We start from the raw sequence: 15,329 nt of genomic DNA, 5'->3' as shown, positions 1-15,329 counted from the left end.
CCACGAAAGACTCAAAACAATTGTAATGAAAGTTTCAACTTAAGCCAACAAAAACAAACAAATAAAAAAACACAAAGAACGAGCAACCCAAAATAAAAGGAAAGTCAAATGAAAATAGATAACCCAAAAGTATGAAATCAGAGAAAAATATGTTACATAATAGTGCAACAGTCACACAAAGACTGAATGTCCACCTCATTTGTTTCCAATGTTGCCATTTCTTGTCTGCTACTAGAATAAACAAAGTAAAGAAGCTAACATCCATCTAACAGAATATCAGCTTCAAATTGTTTTTCAATGAATACTTCTTCCACGTATGTTAATCATCTTGTAGACAATTATTGTCTAAAATTAGCACTCTTATTGATAAGCATTGTTATATTTTGATTTTCCATACAAAATAAAAACTAAAGGGGTTACGAAAGATATTTTAATTCCTTGTTATTTTAACAATATCTTGAGAGAACCCTGAATAAGTAGTAGTAATATGACGCAACAAAGGAGTAATGACAAAAATATAAATATTAGCACCATCTAGTGGTCGGATGTATGTATTTAATTTTTTTATGGACCGTACCACTGCACTAGAGTGGGGGATTAGTAAGTGTGCTCAGAATATATTACAAGGCTCATTTGCCTGCATATATGTATAGCATAAAGAATTTATATTTCAAATAAAATATTTTACACTTTTTATCGCCCAATGTGTATGGCTAAATTTACGATTTCCTTGCTCTGCCACAATTGAGTTGCCCACATCTACTGCTATAGTGGTAGGGACTGAATCAGTCTATTTCCTTCGTGTCTATCAAGCTAGCGGCAGCCATGAGGTAAGCTAGATATTTGAGACCTAATTTTGCATATTTATCCTGATCAGAGAGTTCCAAGTACATTTGGCTTTAGTATTTCAGCCTACAAGAGAGACTCAGGCTTTGGTCAAATTTTAGTAAAGACGTGTATTTATTCTAGACTGCTTGTTGGGCCTGTGTTGGTAAGCTAACTATGCTAACCAATACATGTCACAACATGTTACATGCTGCATTGCTGCTAAGCCACAAACCAGCAAACGGCCAATTTTCATGCGTGTTTGTTGATGTCAGTCGAATAAACTTGAAGACAGTTAAACACAACATGTTATAAGAATATAGAGCAAATATTGTGTCAAGTTAACTGCCACTATCCCGTGTCTAGTAATCTATTCTGGACCACACTTGCGTTTACTAACTGAATGATTGTTCCCATCTGTTCGTTTAATATTTGCCACTGAAACTCACAACCCAAAATTTACAGTTGGATGGGTTTAGTTACCTTCAGATTTATTACGGTAAACTATCTCCCTCACTAAGAGAAAATTATTATTAAGTGTTGTTAAGAAACTAGAGAGAATTCTGAATAAATAAGTAAGTAAGTAACTTAATGTCAACCGGTTGAAGTGACTTTGTGAATGCCATAATACCCAAATGATCTAATCCAGCAACCAAAATTCGATTCTTATTATATTAATATAAGTCAAACAAACAACACCTTACTTGTAGTTTCATATTTTGCTTGTGGATTTTTAAAATCTTTAATACTAAGGGGTGAATAGCTGTGAATAATTAACATCTAAATATCTTGTCTTGCAGCATGCTCAGGCTCCAGAAGCGCTTGGCATCCAGCGTCCTGCGCTGTGGCAAGAAGAAGGTTTGGTTGGACCCCAATGAAACCAATGAGATTGCCAATGCAAACTCTCGTGAGTCGTTTCCCCTGAGTGCAGACCACTCTATTTATGGATTTGTCTCACCTTGGCTCTTTAGTTTGTTTTACCCTCTGTTTTTATTGGTTTTATTTGTGCTGCAGGTCAGCAAATCCGAAAGCTGGTGAAGGATGGATTGATCATCAGGAAACCTGTGACTGTTCACTCCCGTGCTCGCTGCCGCAAGAACACTCTGGCACGCCGCAAGGGACGTCACATGGGTTATGGTGAGTGATTGTTAGCTAAAAATGTACTTTACACCATTTTTTTTCTACACATAATCTTGAATTTGCTTTCAGTTGATGTTAAGTGTTTATAGTCATCATCCTTTGTATTTTTCACGAGCCAGTATCACAAAATGAAAGTTGTCAGCATTGCATATTGTTGTTTAGTTTTGGATAAATTGTCTTCTAGAAATTATTTACTGTAATTTCTTGTTAGATTATAGTGCGATTAATTAAATCGTACTAATGGTGGTAGGTTCGTATAAACATGATATTTACACACATTATATATCGCGAGAGAAATTCAAACATTCAGGAGCATTATGACATTTAGCATCCAGTAAGTGTTCTTCCGTAGCTGAATAAACTAATAAGACAATAGTAAACAGCAGCAGAATCAAATTGAGCCTATCAGCAGAGGAAAACCTATAAACAGAGGAAGAAATAAACTAGGGCTGGGCGAGTTAACTCGTTATTATCGCGTTAACTCGCTAATTATTTAACGCCGATAAATATTTTATCGCGCATTAACGCAGTTTTCTTTGTTTTGTTTTTTAAATTTATTTTATTATTGTAAAAGTCTATTGCTCACAGGCTTTTATTTTGTAAAAATCTGTTGCTGTCTGCTGCGGAACCAGAAAAGAAAGTAATTGGCGGATCCACCAGAACCAAAGTCTTCTGTAAACACTGCCGAGTTGAATTGTCTTCTCACCGTAGTAGTTCCAGTCTAAAATATCACTTAAAGGCAAAACACACAACTGATAGCAGCAAGTCATTCAAGGAAACAGACAGTGGAGCGAGGCTTCTACATAAAAACTACAGAAAGATGCTGATGTTAAAAGTGTGTTTGCACAACAAATGTAATGGCGCTTTCAGGGAAATCATGTGATTAATTAGATTAAAAATTTTAATCGTTGCCCAGCCCTAAAATAAACGTTATATACAGGTAAAATATGGGCACAGTCTGCATTCAGGCAGTGCAATATGTAGTAGAAGGAGATGGCATAAGTCCGAGGTTTGTTAAAAGTAATTTGATTTGCCTCTCTCCTAGGAAAAAGAAAGGGTACAGCCAATGCTCGTATGCCAGAAAAGTTGTCATGGATGCGGCGAATGAGAATCCTGCGTCGTCTTCTTCGTCGCTACAGGGAGTCCAAGAAAATTGACAGGCACATGTAAGTTTGAATCTCTCCACTCATCGCTGATGGATAATCCTGTGGTGCTTTAGTTCTAGTTTTGGTTCTAACTTCTTTGAGATGTCCTGAGGTGTTGTGTATGTTCGCATGCGTGTCTTTGTCCTCCAGGTACCACAGTCTCTACCTGAAGGCCAAGGGTAACGTCTTCAAAAACAAGCGCATCCTGATGGAGCACATCCATAAACTGAAGGCCGATAAGGCTCGCAAGAAGCTTCTGGCGTAAGTTTTTGCTCTTTTTTTTGTGTTTCTTTGCGTCCATGTGTTAAGGATTTTGAAAATTAACCTCAGTGCTCTTCGTTTTTTCTTTTTCTACTTATCCAGTGACCAAGCTGAGGCTCGTCGTACAAAGACAAAGGAGGCCCGTAAACGCAGAGAGGAGCGTCTTTTGGCCAAGAAAGAAGAGATTATCAAGAACTTGTCAAAGGAAGAGGAGACTGCAAAGAAATGAATTGAATATTAAAAGTTTGTCGGGCTCAACTTTTTGTTGTTAATAAAATCTGGATAAAATTGTTAATTGTTGTGATTCTTTTTTTTTTTTTTTTTTTTTTTTATATCTGGAGGGACATGAGAGGATAAAAGATGTAGCAGGGGGGCACTGCTGTCTGTCCTGAGATGTAGCAATCTCCCCTCAAAGCTGTATATTTTTAAAGAAAGCTACATTTATGCATAGAAGAAGTGAGGTGAGAGAGCTTTTTGCCTTTTTTAAAACATATTTATTTTACATGGATAAGTGTATTGGCTAAAGGCTAGGAAAACCTGGGTGAATGTTTGCTGCACTCCAACAGGTGGCAGCAGAGTGCCAAATAAGGTCTTAACAAGATGACTGATAATTAATTTCAGTCCGACAGGCGGTATGATGAAAAAGCTTCACCTGCAGAGCAAAGGTAATGATAATAATAGGCTTCCTAAGGTTTCTTGGTAAATTTTAGCCACTGCATCTTTCTCCCAGATGCTAATAACCAACTGGGCTGTTCAATTAAAAAAGGAGCCTGATTACCAACATACACAGATCAAATATCTAATGTTTTGTTATATTAAATACATCGAAATAGTAAATCACGGTTCATAGCTTTTTGTGTATTTATAGAACGGAAATTGTGGCACTAGAAACAATTGTGTGACTGCTGAAATAAATCATTCATTCAGTCCTTTAAAGAGCATAAAGATAATGCTCACCCCCTCCTACGGGTTGTTTACTTTTATGTTATTTTGGACCTGGATGTTCATGTTTAATTCAAACGCATCTGCTCTTGTAGCGCAGGGTCAAGCCATGTTAAGTTGGAGCCCTTGGTGTGGTCCCCACTCTGCCAACAGAGATGAGCAGTAGTTTGAAAAGCCTCACCATTCTCTGCCATTTTTAAGATTATATGTAAGCATGTACCAAATATGCTAATCGGATTAATAATTCTTAAACAATTCTGTAAATGATGCACCTACTGTTTTGCTAAATGATCATTTTACAAACCTTGAATGCCTTGTATTGGTTTCTTCTTTTATATCTACAACCTGCTCTGGGTTGTTCATACGAATGACTGAACATAGAGAATGGCATGCAGTATAGTTAACTAAGTGAGCTATGCACTTTGAATTAACCTTGTGGTGGCTATAGTTAACATTTGTCCAAGACTCCAGCCATGTATTGATATTTATCTATCCATAGATTCTTTGTATAATTTATTTTCTTTGCCTCAAATTTCCTTCAGGAAAGTAATATCACAGCAGCCTTAACTACTTTAAAAAACTTTAACGCAACCACTGTCAGCCGCATGGAACCTGTGCTTCTTATCGAATAATTTTCACATTATGGCAGGACTCATGAAGGAGACAAATGTATAACAGAAACAATTGTCATTCTAGGAAATGAAAGCTATACTGCTGAAGCCAGAAGTCTGGCTACCTTAACATTACACGCGCCGATCTGGTGGAGGAGGGAACATTCTTACTGGAATCTATTAAAATGGGTTCATTTATTCAGAGCAACATGTGTCATCTCATGGAACTTGGAACTGAACAAACAAAAAGAAACCTCCAGCAGAACCAGGCTCAGGAAGGGCAGCTATCTATCATGTCTATGACACAGATTGCAAAGTAATCTTTCAAGAGCAGAGTGTTTTGTTTGTGTCTTTGTATAAAAGTTTAAAAATGCATTGGATGCTTCTCCCGAATCAAACCTTGGTGTCACAAATTTCCATAACACTGATGCTCCAGATATGCAGTCATTCTCTCATCTTTTTTTTTTTTTTGCGTTTAAGGATTCCTCCTTTGATGCACAGTGAAGAAGGTGTGACTGAAGTGTCTGCAGATACATCCATTAGTAGCTGGAGCAGACGGGCTGCTGTGGTATTTGTGGAAATACAGGTGTAGGAGTTCTCCCTCAGACTTTTAAAGCAGATAATTACAAATGGTGTCTACTGACTTGAATTTCAATCTAATCTAATTTTAACTTAATTTGATCTATTATTGGTAAATTACTGACCTGAAACATGGAGAATAATAGAATAGAAATATATAATTACATTTTTTTTTAGGTGAGGATTGCAAAATTTTCCTCCTCAACGTGTCCCTGAGAAGTGACCTCCTATTCACTGGCACGTTTATTTCCTGTTTTAAGTCTGTGTAGCACTCATATGTTTCTGGCTGTCTTACTTCCATGCATAAACAATAGGACACAGAGGCTTTTAGGGGCTGGCTGAGAAAAGCCTTCCCGGGCATTGAAGGTCTTGAGCGACAAAAAAGCTTACACAGCATGACACATCTGCTTACCTTGGTATCCTGATTTCTTTCTCATACTCAGCATCTTCACACACACAGTACTTTGGCTAAACATTCAATTTAGCTGCATGCAGTCATTATCGAATGGATCTTCAACAACGAAACCATCCAAATAAATAAATGTGAGCACTGTAGGAAGATGTCAGTGTTTATTGAGGGAGAAAACCGTCTTTGTGCAGCGAGGCCATTTTTTCAGCTCCGTTAATGTATTTCTTCATTACGATGAGGCACTCCTATTTCCTGAAGCGTGAGCCTTAATGGGATTAGATAAGGAGAAGAATATGAGCTGAAACGAAGCAGCGCTCTTTATTACATTTGGCCTTCAACCCAGGAAACGCACGTGGAGCATGCTCAAGAGTTCAAGAGATTTTCAATCATAATTGAAATAAGGAGATGAAAGTAATTAAAGGGAGATTATATTCAAATCCAAAAAAGATATCTTATAAATGGACGAATATATCTCATTCTTGTCTCTTTGTGTTTAGGGCTGTGACTGTCCGTGGTCTGCTTCCCTCATCTGTCATTTACAAAAAATGATCGTTACTCCAATTGTTACTCTAGGGGGCATGAAATCTTTTTGGATTCAGTCGGAGCTCATAAATGTCAAGTGAACATGGTGACATACATGTATGCAGGAGCAGAATTAGTCTCATCCTCCTTTGTTAATCTTTCTTATTCATCTCAGATATTTTTAGTTTCTCTCACCCTGTTACCTAATTGCTTTAGTCCATAGATGCAGAGATATAATGCCATCGGAAAGCATGCTGGTAGGATTCCAGAGATTTAATTCCCTTATTCACATTTGATGATTGAAGGAGGGATTAACAGCACTCTTTGATACAGATCACAGACCAATCACACAGACCATCCTGTCAGATCTTACAGAGATAAATGTCTCAGCCCTGTCTTCTTAAAACCAAGTTTTGTGTTGCTTCACTTTTACACAGCTTCACACTCATAGAGTCTTATCTACGTCCAGACACTGCTCAGTGCATAATCACTTTAAGGCAATCCCATTGACTCCTGAAGAGTGATAGATTAAAGATCTTGTGACGGGGGATCAACAGAACACAAAGTAGTAAAACCTGAACAAATAACACATCATGGCCAGCTGCTGCTCTTGAAAAGAGCACTTCGAACGCATTCAACTCTTGGATTTTTCCAAGCTGCCGACGTGATTCAAAGTAACAGCTTTCTGGTCACATTTTGTCAAACCACAGGTGACTATCACCACTTTTCTGTTCTCTTGTACCACTTACACCGAAAAGACTAAACAGCAAGCAGCTCTACTCGAGGGTAAATGTATTCATTGTAAAATAATCCAATGTCAGACTTCAGTGATCAAGCACAAATAAACTAGTTTAAAATCTAACCAAGAGTCGATCTGCTGGAACTTAAACCACATATGTTTGACATAAATTATTAATCAAAAACCGATATAGCTTTAAAAACAAATTACCCCACCCACCCTCAGCACGGCACTGACATCGGACTCAGTTTGAACAGTGCAGGTGCTGTATGCTCAGATCTGGGAGTGAACTGTCAGTAATGATTTGCAGAAAAATAGACTGTCCTCTAAAGAACCATCAACCCGACCAGTTTTCCAACAGGACAGCCTTTGTTTTTGTGTGCTTTTTTAAATTGCTGTTGTTGCTTTTCTTGCTGCATCAACCTTGGTGCAGGGTGATGTGGTTGCCGGGTGCTCAAGTGTACAGTTAGAGGTCGGGGTGTATCACACAGAGCAGACTGGACTGTAATCTGATAACAGATTTGATGCACATACAGCACTAGGTAGATTCATAGTGGCAATCATGGAGACTATATAAGGCTTTGGAACTTTCCTATAGATCTCATAAATATCCCAATCCAAGCATTTTAGTGTCTTTTCAGGTGCAGGTTTTTTTTTTTTTTTTTAACATAAAAAGGGTTGTAGTATTATATACAAGTTTTCTATGCCAGGCATTATACAGCATGTTCGGATGCCAGTTTTGTGACATTTCAATTTCAAAAAACGTCTGCAGCTGTCTCTGCTAACAGTCTCATTTAACATCTTAATCTTGGTCACAAAAAAGACAGTTGGAGTGGTACAAATGCAGTCGTCAGTTTGGATTTGGAAAGTACAGCTACAGCTTAAGAGCTGAGCAAGCATCACAGCAAACAGAGCAAAATTAATCTCTGCTGCCGCAGCAGTGAACTGGAAGCTTCATTTAATAATAAAGTTGTCAAATGGGCGCATTTATTTTGAGTGAAATACTCAATAAAACTATTTTCAATTGCTACGTTATTCGTACTCTCACTCGGTCTTTGGTAAAAGATGAAAAAAAAGGCAGGAATCAAATAGTTTTTATTTCAGTGATTGACAGATTTTAACCACCTGTAGATGAAGCTGGAGGATCCAGGGAAGATTTAGTGTGACGTACAGAACTTATGTGTCTACGCTGTGACAAGTGTGAAAAATAAAAAAAAGGTCTCAGAGGCGAGGTGGGAACTGTGACAAAAGTCTGAGCAGAAGAAAGTGTTAGGAGCTCAGTGGCAGATCAGTGAAGCTGCGGTTCAGAGGGAGGACAGCATACATCATCAAACATGATTATTTTAACAACAGCAGGTGGCACATCAGTTCCATCACACGCCAAGACACCTACTGCAGAGAGGGAGATGCACAAAAGTCTCCTCGCACATCTTAAATATCTGAGTCACCCTGGAGAAAATGTTCGAGCATGACAATTGTGTTCATGAGCTGGAAGGCCACATGGACCCCCTGCATAAAAAGAACTGCCTGACTTAGAGAGAGCCAGCTGAAGAAATCAGTTTAGATCATTCGAGTCTTCATACTAAACTAGCAGATTAAAGCATATTCTTTTGAAGGTCAGGTGGCCACATAGTCAACAGAAAAAGGAGTGCTGATAGTGCTGAAATAAAGAAAAAAAAATCTATTGTGTGTAGTACTTTTTGAATAGATGACAAGTTTAAGAAATAGTTTGTTAGGGAGAATTCTGAGTCTTTTAACTGTTATGTCTAGTCAACCAGTTTCCTCCAGTATTTCACCCTGTCCTCATCTTTCTGTTCTTTCTTCTCGCTGGCATATTTATTTCTCCCCCCTGCTGTGTTTGTCAAAAGCACGTACTTTCCTTTGTAAAAACACATCATGCAACGCACGACTTATTAGCAACTCTTTCCCTGTCTTGCTGATTCTTCAGTAAGCTGAAATAGTTTGCCTGTTTTCATCTTCATCCTTGTCATAACAGAGTTGTTGACTTGGGCGAAGAGAGAAAAAAGGGGCTTCAGTTGAAAGTGAACAAAGCATCTTAAGCAAAAACATAGAAGCTCCAATTATCCTCTAATCCCTGCATCCCTTCAAGGCCTCTTCAAGGTGCAGACCCCAAAGTCAGTGACACATCAGATTAAAACGATGAGTTTTTGAATTTCCTTTTCATACCAGGACAGAAGATTATATTGGGTCCTTTGTGGGAATAGCACTAAACTGAGGAGTCTCCTAAAGCGCGCCCAAGGAGGGAAAACAATGGACTGTGTGAAGGTTCTGCATGTATACACATATGAATGCAGAGAAAAAAAGCTGATGCAGAGTAACTAAAAAATGTATGCTTTCAGATCTATAAATACACTGAGATACAGTGTGAGTCATGAGCAGACATAGAGCCTATCCCTCTGATTTCAAATCCTTTTCTTAGCCACTTAATGGATTTTGAAATATGCTTTTAAGATTTTAGTGCATGTCAGATTTAAGGGAGGGGGAGGCTGAAGTTGGGACGTGAAGCAGAAAGACGACCTCCCTCGCAGCAAACTATGATTCACATACAGCTGAGTCCTGCTGAGGCAAGAATGTTACAGGAAACACAAAACAAAGTTTCTTCAGTGTCTCACTGCTTTAAAACAAAATCCAGGAACTGCCAGAGTGGTCAATAAGAGGTTATTATGCCTAACAAATTGGTAATATCTTAGAAAATAGCATGTAAAATTACAGAGCAGCGCTTCAAAACAATTATTTTTGCCTTGTACTTTGTATAAAATCATTAGAGATTTGTCTTGCTGTAATGCAGTATGATGATGTATAAACTATTATACAAATATGTAACAAAAAAGTAGTAACCGGGAAACCAGGACACTTAAATGACAGAAAGAGTGCTGTGTTTACCCAGTGACTAGGGAAATGGAAACTCTGCTTGGACTGCATAACTCAGACAGAGTTGCAGCCTAATGTGGAGATGAATCACCACAGGGCCAAACTAACCCCTTTAAAACCTCTTGATCAAAAGAAGTGGATAAAATCAAGCTGTAAATACATTCAAAACCTCTCCTTCACAGCTAAGAGCTGCATCCTCATATCCTTATCCACTAATTGTGTTGTTTGACTCTGAGATTTTCCCTTTGCAGAGAAGTCAGGAGTCCAACAATCACATCAAAGCTACATTATAGTCCAAATGTTGAAGATTGAGCAGAAAGAGAGGGAAGAAAATTATCGTCACCCATGATTGATGGGTGCGCTGGGTGAAGTGCTGTGGAGCTTACACTGCCGTGTGTCATTGTGGAATGAAAGCACAGACAGCAGGTGTGGAAGTGGGGTAGGATCTGCGAGACTGGAACACCCTGTTGAGTTTTCTAAGGTGTCATGGACTGAATTCAGGAAAACCTCTGTCAAAACCATAAAAAAAAACCTAAAAAAAAAACCAAACTGGTCTGGTATACAAAATATATTTCCTCAGGTTATAAGGACAAGCTAACATATAGCTGCAATACAACAAAAATGATAATGATAATCTGAATAATACATGTGAATGGCTCCATTTTTGTTGGTTAAAAAGCTAATTTAGAAGCAGCATGTACACATTATTCTCACTGGATCATCTCATACCTCATACCTAAAAACATACAAATCTTCCATTCAAATGTGTTCACCAATTTCTATTCTAACCTTCCACATGAGAAAAATCCTTGGTGTGAAAAATAACAGTAAAAATAACAGTAAGAAGACAGCCATCTTTATTTATGTTATCCCTTTTTGCGGATGAACCGATTGCAGACAACAAGCTGAATAATGACTGATATATCCACGCATCCCTAATTTTCATGCAAGTGCAGCTACAAACAGATCATTTCATAAGTCTACAATTATTAATATTTTGGTGCTTCACCTCTATAACATTGTATTTACATTATTTTCATTCGCATTATGTAAACGTTGAAAGGTTGTCCTCTTTTAAGTAACATAAATATTCTCTCAGCCGTTATCAAAAGAACTTAAAATGTAGTCTTACACAATTAGAGCTTCCGTCTCTCTCTATTCAGTGATTCCTACAATGTTTCATACTTTATATATCTACACATACAATGGAGTAAAAAAGTATGTGTGATTACCCAAATCTGCCCTTCTTTTGTAGGCTTCATACGCAGATTTCATGTGTCACCCCCGGGCCTCACGCTCTCTGTCCTGTTTGACTTCAAAGAGCAACTCAGAGGATATAGTGTTGTGACTTTTAAAGTCTTCAAACTCAATGTACCATCTGTTACCTCTGGACCAAGCGATACTCATTTCTGCATCTTAAAGTGTGTTTGTGCAAGCAGCATCCTGATAAAGCGGAGGTAGCCTCAGTGGCAGGAGATGAGACCATGCATTAAACATGCAGTTTTCTATGTGCTTTCTTCAATTTTAATGGTCCAGTTGGTGGAGTCTTTAAGAATGTAAACATGACTGCAACTGGAGGGCAGTGAGGAGAACAGGCATGTAACACCAGTTTTTTTTTATTTATTTTTTTTAAATGTGATTTAAAATGCTGTTTATATGCTGTATAAAAAAGTTGCAGTTTGAATAAATTGCTTGAAATAGTTTCGGTTGAATCTTGTGTAAACTTTTTGATTTTAGCATCAATACAAGTGTGTGAAAGGTTTTTATTGTTGTGAGAAATCATTGGAAAAAGGATAGTTATTTCACAATTCTTTCCAGCTGACCATACAAGTCAGTTGTAATAATACATCAGTCATAATGTTTGAAGCACTTACAGGTGACGCGAGTAAAATAGGATGTTTGTTCCGAGGTACAGTTCAGAGGAGCAACACAGAGTTAATGTGCATATGGTGTGGAAGGAAACTTAAGTCAATCATTTTTGACAAAACAAACATATAATTCACATGACTGAAGACATAAATGATCTGCTTTTTCTGCTTGTAGAGAATTACTGAAAGAATAATCACAACGTACCCATTTTACTGCTGTGTATGCCCAAGGCGATTCATTTTTATTCAGACTCTTCTTTTCCAAAGTTTTGTTTAGCCACACTTATTACGTAGCCTACAGTAGTTACTTCAGACTAGTTAGGGTGTACCCTGCCTCTCGCCCAATGACAGCTGGGATAGGCTCCAGCTCCCCCGACAACCCTGATGTGACTTTTGTAACATTCTACCCACCTAAATTCTACTCTGCCTGGTCTCCCAGAAGCACGAGACTCTACCACAACGTCATGACTCTGCTATGTCTGATGGAGACTCGTATTTTGTACGATTACATCCATCCACAGAGAGCAAAAAGCTTCTTCTTGTATGTCCTGGTTACGATATTGACAAAATTAGTTGAACGAAGCCAAACAGTGACTTGAAAAAAAAAGAAAAGAAAAAAATGGAATTTGTTTGTCCAATGGCGGACTCAGGTTATGGGAGTAGAAATCAGATCGCATCACTCACATTAAGAGAAACATCACTGGTTATCTTTCCACTAAACTCAAGCATGCTCACATTTGAAAAATAATGTGCCTCACTAAGGAGCTACAAAGACTTTATTGGGAGGATCCATGGATGGTAATGGCAACTACAACTGAACACAATGTGAATCATTACTATGACACAAACTCCATTTCCCGGGTGGAAGCACTTTGTGTGACCTTTTTCTTTTTTTAATCTCAAATGGAATAAAACACGGTCAACACAATTGCTGCTTGATTATATGCCCTTAACTGGACTAAAGAATTGGTTTTGGGTTTTAAGGGTCTAAGTGACTCAAACAGTATCTATGCTAGTCTCACAGACAGACATCTTACTCCCTGGTAGTTGCAACATAATGTGCATCCAGTGGACACTTTGCATTTAGGTAAAGTGAAGGGGTGAGTTAACTGTCGCTTCCCCCAGCAATAATGCTTTTGCTCACGTTGCATATTCTAAACATGATCTTCAATCCAGGAATCCAACTGTAGGCTCTACATCCTCCCTGAAGAAAGTTTATTACAGCCACCCCCCCAGTCTCAGTTTTGCTGAGCTTTTGCATTACTGCAGTAAATGATGAGGGCAAAGCTGAGATACCAGATATCAACTCTGCACACGCTCAATAAATCTGTGCCATGTGAGACGTCTGCATCCAAAAGGTGTGATGCTACCCAGGGATAGTTTCATAATGCACACCGTACACAGATTTGTATATTAATATCCTCTCTTGCAGACTTAGAGGAGGCGAGGGATTAATATAATTTTATGTTTGATGCAGGGGTCTGCAGGGTTTGCCAGCAAGTACCAGTAAGCTTTATTTTCCTCTGTTGGTGCTCTCCTTTCTCTTTGCCTGGCTATATAACCACCTGCTATTTTGTGTGTGGATATTCATTCAGAATTTGCATTATTGCTATATTTCTGCTGTCTGTTCATGTTCTTGCGCCGAGACCATCGCTCCTGCCGAGTCCAGCAGCTGCTGCTGAGTTTTAAAAGATGTAAAGAAGTGAGTGTGAATATAATATAACAGGAAATGACTGTGTGACAAGTCACACATTTTAAAAAGAGCCTAGCCCTGCACGTGCCATGCCAGCACCAGAAGATTATAGAAGATGGATCAATCTTCTATAATTTTCTGGTGCAGGCATGGCACGTTCAGAACCAGGCTCTTTTACAAGCAGAGTTTAGATTTGTTGCTCCAAACTAAACAACTTGCTTTGTTGTTAGAGGATGAGGCATGAAAGAAAAGTGAAAAGCGTTTGCTGGTGGAGATGCAGCTTCTCAGTCGTAAATCCTCTTCTTATCATTGTTATTTGAGGCAAAGAGAAAAAATTTCAGAGAGAAAGAATCCAACTTCTTCAAGTCAGTGGTACAGTAAGTGCAGAGAGCTGTTGGAGCGCCACACCATCTTAGGCTCCCAAATCAGCAATTTCAGAAAATGTACGACCGGCTTGATGTACTGCCAGTTGAACACAATTCTGTCTGCCTCTCTGCGGGGACGAAAAAAATCACATTTGATCCAGTTTGATAACAGAACTGGGTCATGATTTGAGAAATGTTCCTCACACCACAGCAGGGACACACACACACACACACACACACACACACACACACACACACACACACACACACACACAACACATGCACAGACACAGGACTCTCTTTGCCAGCTTAGTCTATGACCTGCCAGCAGCTCCTCCGTTGCTAATTAATTTTCTTGGTGGTTAATCATATTATTTATGTTCATTAAGGAAAAAGCAGCCTTATCACTGTCACCTCGAATGAAAGATCTGAGTGTTCTTAAATGATGTGGCCACGTCGGGAGACATTTTCTATTTGGATGGATAACTCATGAAATGAGCTGTGAAATAACCCAGTGAATGTGAGGTTCCAGCTGTAAATACGTGGGAGTTTTTTTTTTTTAGCCATAACATGCAATGGCTTTATGGATGGCAATGTCTGTCTTTCTGTCACCCATCCAATACTGTGGAGTTTTGGATGACATCTCAGCCCGTGTAATAATTACCGTTACATTCATGGTCCACATGATTGTAGCCTAATCATATTTGGACATCCTGACTTTTTACTGTAATTTTTCATTTTTGTCGTAAAGTCTGTGTGTGTTTGTCTGTGGGCTGTCTGTGGTAGTAGCACGATGATGACATCAGTAACACCCACTTTACGACAAAAATTAAAAATTACAGTAACCCGGATTTTTTTAAGTAAGCGACGCACCTCCATGTTATCAGTGCTAGTGTACAGTAATTAATAAATTATAAACAGCATAGTTTGTGCCTGTATAACATTGCCCATAGGAAACCGTTTCATGGCCGAATATCTCAAGAGAGCAGCCAGACGCCTCTCGAATATCTTCGGAACAGCTCCAAATTACCAACAACAAGCAGGGGTGAGTAGAACATCATGTTATAATGTGAAATCAAGGGCCCAATGTCAAAAAAACGGTCTTGTCCTTTAATAGTGTAAAAACAAACAAACTAGGGTTAGGCTTATTTCTTCTGGAATTAATGATAGCACTGGATTACAGCTCTGCTGTACTGCCTTTACTGGTAATGTCATAAACGCCAATCATCATTTCACCTTGCTGAGCCTTTTTAACTGTGAGACCAAAGGAACAAATAGCTGAAATATAAAGCCTGAACTGTTTCTCAAAAAACCAAAAAGGCACAAATTGAGAGTTCA

General features: G+C 38.5%; 1 protein-coding gene across 1 annotated transcript; it reads left to right on the top strand.

Moving 5' to 3' along the window:
- The first annotated feature begins 744 nt into the window (after window positions 1–744).
- On the top strand, window positions 745–3,666 carry LOC142374422 (large ribosomal subunit protein eL19). Its single transcript, XM_075458108.1, has 6 exons — window positions 745–830; window positions 1,626–1,732; window positions 1,840–1,962; window positions 3,011–3,131; window positions 3,261–3,371; window positions 3,474–3,666. The coding sequence occupies exons 1-6, from the start codon at window positions 826–828 to the stop codon at window positions 3,598–3,600; spliced, it is 594 nt and encodes a 197-aa protein (XP_075314223.1). The 5' UTR covers window positions 745–825; the 3' UTR covers window positions 3,601–3,666.
- Window positions 3,667–15,329: the final 11,663 nt, after the last annotated feature.

Source organism: Odontesthes bonariensis, chromosome 23 (assembly GCF_027942865.1).
Source record: "Odontesthes bonariensis isolate fOdoBon6 chromosome 23, fOdoBon6.hap1, whole genome shotgun sequence".
NCBI lineage: Eukaryota > Metazoa > Chordata > Actinopteri > Atheriniformes > Atherinopsidae > Odontesthes > Odontesthes bonariensis.
The sequence above is the reverse complement of the archived record's forward strand: the minus strand, read 5'-3'. Positions and strand labels throughout refer to the sequence as shown.

Bases quoted from the DNA above. Each gene is read 5' to 3' on its own strand.
- LOC142374422 (XM_075458108.1), top strand. The intron at 1,733-1,839 runs GTGAGTCGTTTC...TTTGTGCTGCAG, and splicing joins GATTGCCAATGCAAACTCTC to GTCAGCAAATCCGAAAGCTG. The intron at 1,963-3,010 runs GTGAGTGATTGT...CCTCTCTCCTAG, and splicing joins GGGACGTCACATGGGTTATG to GAAAAAGAAAGGGTACAGCC.